Source organism: Notothenia coriiceps, unplaced genomic scaffold (genome assembly GCF_000735185.1).
Source record: "Notothenia coriiceps isolate Sejong01 unplaced genomic scaffold, NC01 NC01_scaffold00029181, whole genome shotgun sequence".
Classification (NCBI taxonomy): domain Eukaryota; kingdom Metazoa; phylum Chordata; class Actinopteri; order Perciformes; family Nototheniidae; genus Notothenia; species Notothenia coriiceps.
The window spans coordinates 5,067-10,478 of record NW_011361882.1 but is presented as its reverse complement, the minus strand read 5'-3'; the positions used below and the strand labels follow the sequence as shown (position 1 = coordinate 10,478).

The window sequence follows — 5,412 nt, the reverse complement described above, 5'->3', positions numbered from 1 at the left end:
AGTGCAAGTGGAACTGTATATAATATTACATTGGGTAATAGGGAGAGAATTAAGTTGTGTTAACAAAATATAAATTTAAGGTTATTTGTTATTGATATCATATGATATGAGTACTAGTTGAATTTTTTACGTCTCATTATGCCACACAAACAATGATGCCGCGCCCGCGGCCCACCGGAGAAAATCTCACACACACACACACATGTGCGAGCATTGTGCCTGCCCTGTCAACTGAGCGGTCCTAGCGCGCTTCGGATACAGCACACAAACACACAGGCACGAAGCCAGACACACTGCATTGCGCGCAAACAGAAAAATATATATATTTTTTCCCTTTACACGGGAGTCCGGGACAAACAAAGTCCCGTACGGGACGCGCCCCTTTTGGCTCAAATACGGGGCGTCTCGGCTAATACGGGACAGTTGGCAACCCAAGGTAGCCTACAACGCTAACATGGCTTACCTTGGTTTTGTCAGGTCTAAACTGGTCTTCAATGGCATTAAAACGATAACAACGATGATGTAGTTAATCCATAGGTTAATATCCAATGTGGCTGTGTCCCCTTTGAAATTTTCTGATCTATAAGCAATAAAACTGCAATTCCGTTTTCAAATAGTAGAGCAGGCCATTCTTTTGCTCTGTAGCAAGATTGAATGCGCAAAGACGCCATCTTTTTTTTAACATTAGTGTGTTCGGGACGATTTCCCTTCGATTCTATTGGCTCTAACGGTGAGAAAGAGATGTCACATGTCAAAATCGAAGAAGGGGGGCCAGAGATAAGGAAAATCCACCCAAATGGCCCCAGAAGAGTTTTTTTTTGCTAAATCTGTCTAAAAAGGTTAAATATCACTTGTTTTGCATCAATCTTGATACACGGTACTTATTATATGTTTTACTTTGGATTCCTAAAGCTTTTAGTCTACTAACGCGGGGGTTCCCAAAGTGGGGGTCGCGAGATGATTACAAAATAAAAATGAAAACAAATAAAAAGTTTGCATAGACTTTTTCAGGGGCGGACTAGCCATCTGTATATTTCCCCGCAACGAGGCTCCCCCTTTGACAATCCACTAGCGCAGTGTTTCTCAAACTTTTTCATACCAAGGAACAGTTAACCAATAAAAAACACTCATGGACCACCAAACTCCACAAATATCCAAAAACAATAGGCCTGCTTACCCATTCCAACAGTATATAACAACTTACAGCCTAATAATGACAGTAGTGATAATAGTGTAATAGTAGTAGTAGTAATAGTAATAGTAGTAGTGATAGTAGTGAGACAATAATGACACTCCCGCGAGAGTGCGGAAAACTGAAATTACGCCCCCCACGGGGTCGCCAGTCTCTGGCACTGTTATTTTGGGGGTCGCGGGCTGAAAAGTTTGGGAACCCCTGCACTAACCCATCATCCAAGGTTAGTTTTCACTATAAGTACAAAATATATTTTGAACGGACACTATAATTTACAGTTTTTTACTATGTTCAATCGGAATTTTCTTTAAAATAAAAAACATCTATATTGATTCTGACTTTTCTACATCCAACTCACAGGTTTATCATTACTTTGAGAATAAATATTATTAATTTAACCCTTTTAGAAGGGAAGATCATTCATCATGGTCATTTGTTCCGGGAATGTCATTTTCGAGCCTGAAACCTGAAAAACAGGCTTGGGGATTAAGAGGGTAAAGTGTTTCATGGTCCAAAATGGCTACTATTTCCACCACACGTGTCAATGTGTGAAGGGGTTTTGTCCAGTAAACAAACACAGGTACATGTCATTGATTTATTTTCATTGCACACCAAAACTTTCTGGACCACAACCCTGTGTGTGTGTGTGTGTGTGTGTGTGTGTGTGTTAAATCCATTCATCAGACCATGTGTCATTGTTTGGAAACGTTTTATTTCATTCATCTATTTATTTACATTCACATTGTAAAGTATGCAAAGTGAAATCACACACATTACATTGCACACACACCTCACACACACACATGCAAACACACACACACACACACACACCTCACACACACACACACACACACACACACACACACACACACACACACACACACACACACACACACCCTGTGGCGACCGGCGGCCCCAAAGCAGCCCCTGTTTGTCTCCCTCCCTCTGCTTTTCCACTCTTTCTTCCTACCATTCCCCCCCTCCGTCTCCCACACCCTATTTGATTCTTTACATTTGTTTTATACTTCACTTTTTCTTCAAGTCTGTACTTTAAAAAGGAACAATTTACTGCAGTGTACATTTTTGCACTGTACACACTGGGAGTGAATAATTCCCTATATCCATCATCATAACTTCCTTTATGATACTTATTAGATTGACTGTACCACATACATTGAAACAGGTATTTTCTGATAATGCAATATGTTTACTTTTTTGCTGCATCCACCCTGCATACTTTTTTTGTAATCAAGCTACAGTTTATTCTTACACAATTGTCACCAAACTATTTGCCATTATTTAGGGAGAAACACCTTATTTTTTAAAGACAATTTCTTTGAAATTGAGCCACAGCAAAGAAACAACTTTTTGTCACTCCTATGTAAAGATAATACATATTACATTGTCTTTTCGCTCAGTCGATGTCATTGTACTGCAAAGCATGTTACCTACTGTAAGCATGTTGAATTTACCAACAAAACATACAACATTCTAAGTTTAATACTAAGATACACCCAGGTGCACAGGCCTATCCATACACACACACACACACACACACACACACACACACACACACACACACACACACACACACACACACACACACACACACACACACACACACACACACACACACACACACACTCATTCAAACACAAGCACAGGTTGACGCACAAAGAGACAATAAGACGTAAAAACATTTAACTAAATAGGAACCGAATAGGAAATAAATAGTTTGGAAGACATAAGGAACAGGAAATGTAGTTCAAAGTTACTCGAACACAAAGAAATGAATGTGTTTTTCCCAAATATATTATCAAAACTAATTTGAAGGGCATTTATAATATTGTTTAGTTAAATACCGGATGCTGATTGGTCAAACTCGGACATTATGCAGTCTGCTATTTTCCGGTGAACAGACCGTTGCTAAGGATAACAGACCGTTGCTAAGGATAACAGACCATTATCCATCCGCAGAAAGAAGTCTGGTCAATTTAACGTTAGCGGCTGCCAAAAAATGAAACCATTAGAGCACAGAACTGGTGATTCATGATGGTCAAAGAGGAAGGAAAAGCAAATCTCTATACAGATGATGGTGTATTCTATATATATATATATATATATATATATGTGTGCGTGTGTTTAGCGGATGGGCGCCTTCAGAGCGGCGTCCACCTCCTCCTCCGGGCACAGCGAGTGCCACTGGGCCACCGGACGCCTGGGATTGGCCAACATTTCCGACCAATGCTTGATCCCGATGCCCGACGCTCCGTAGCCCATCCAACACTTCCCGATGGCGTCGTTACTGCCCAACTTATCGTAATCATACACGGTGATCAGCACCTGCACTTTCTGTACGATGGATACAGAAAAGATTTAGCCATACAAATATCTCAGCTACCAACTAACTATACTTCTTCTTTATTATATTAGAAAGGCAGAAATGATACTTTAGACTCTACTACATTTACTTAACAGTCACCATTTATTAGCTACTGTTGACACACTGTATAAATGTTGGAAGTACATCGTTTCTCTGTGCTTATTGGATATGTTCCTCGTGTACGAACCTGGATCTGAGAGAAGGGGATCTCGAAACTGAAACTCTCGTTGAAATACGGATTCAGAGTGTTCTGTTTGACCGACGTCTTCTTCTTCTTCAGTCTCTTTCCATTGTGCTGAAGAACCACCTTCACAAAGGGATCTGAGAGAGAAGAGAGACCACCAGAGATATATCATCTATCTATCTATCTATCTATCTATCTATTTATCTCTCTATCTATCATCCATCCATCCATCCACCCACCAATCCATCCATCCATCCATCCACCCATCCATCCATCCACCCACCCATCCATCCATCCATCCATCCATCCATCCATCCATCCATGCATCCATCCATCCACCCATCTATCCACCCACCCATCCACCCATCCATCCATCCATCCACCCACCCATCCTTCCATCCATCCATCCACCCATCTATCCACCCATCCATCCATCCACCCACCCATCCATCCATCCATCCACCCATCCATCCACCCATCCATCCATCCACCCATCTATCCACCCATCCATCCATCCATCCACCCACCCATCCATCCATCCATCCACCCACTCCATCCATCCATCCATCCACCCACCACTCTATCCATCCATCCATCCACCCATCAGCCACTTTGGCTGACGATGCAGTCTTTTTTCTGCAGTCCCTTCTAGATAGTGGGCGTTCTCGCGCCACTCTGAAGGTTTTATCAGTTTCTTCTTCTTCCAAAATATGTTATCAAAACTAATCTTGATGAGCATTTATAATATCGTTTAGTTAAATGCTGGATGCCGATTGGTCAAACTCGGACATTGTGCAGTCTGCTATTTTCTGCTAACAGAACGTTGCTAAGGATAACAGACCGTTGCTTCCAGGTGTGTGTCTGCTCACCTGAAAGTCCTCCGACGTCCATCTTCTTCAGGTTCTTGGCCTCCATGATGTTAATCGTGAACTTCCCGGCCGTGGGGACGTAACGAAGGGAAATGCAGATATCTCCCAACTTCTCTATCTGTCAGAAACACAACAAATGCACCTTTAAGTTTCTGTATTGCACAGTTCAATGGTTGCTTTAAAGGTCTCCTATTAAACTATTTTGAGGCGTATATTATGGGTATTTGTGTACGAGGGGAAACAGTAGATAATCAGTCATATAAATATCTCAGACACCAAGCCACTATACTTCTTCTTCACTTCATTAGAAAGGCAAACAACTGTTTTAAAGAGTACCTGACCTCCCTTTATATTAATAGAACAATAATGTCATTGTTAGCTAATGAATGTTTCCATGCTGAACAACGGCAACATGACAACGTTTTCATTGGTCCCTCTTCTTTAGAGAAGACCAGGAAATGATGGATACACGGATCGTGTTCAAATCAATAGGCACGCAATGACTCTAAATAATAATGATCACGCCACCAAACACACATTCAGACTAAAGGAACCAGCCTGTTTGGAAAATGAGAGAAGTAGAAAGTACAGGTATTTGAGTTCAACATGTAAGAAGTAGAAAGTACAGGTATTTGAGTTCAACATGTAAGAAGTAGAAAGTACAGGTATTTGAGTTCAACATGTAAGAAGTAGAAAGTACAGGTATTTGAGTTGGAAAATGAGAGAAGTAGAAAGTACAGGTATTTGAGTTCAACATGTAAGAAGTAGAAAGTACAGGTATTTG

At 41.0% G+C, this 5,412-nt stretch overlaps 1 protein-coding gene across 1 annotated transcript; it reads right to left on the bottom strand.

Annotated features, from left to right (window-relative positions):
* Positions 1–3,334: 3,334 nt before the first annotated feature.
* LOC104958672 (synaptotagmin-1-like) lies at positions 3,335–4,746 on the bottom strand (the record flags this gene model as incomplete). Its single annotated transcript, XM_010786434.1, has 3 exons — positions 3,335–3,544; positions 3,763–3,896; positions 4,629–4,746. Coding segments are annotated over 3 exons (462 nt in total), but the record flags the coding sequence as incomplete, so codon positions are not given.
* Between the last annotated feature and the right edge of the window lie 666 nt (positions 4,747–5,412).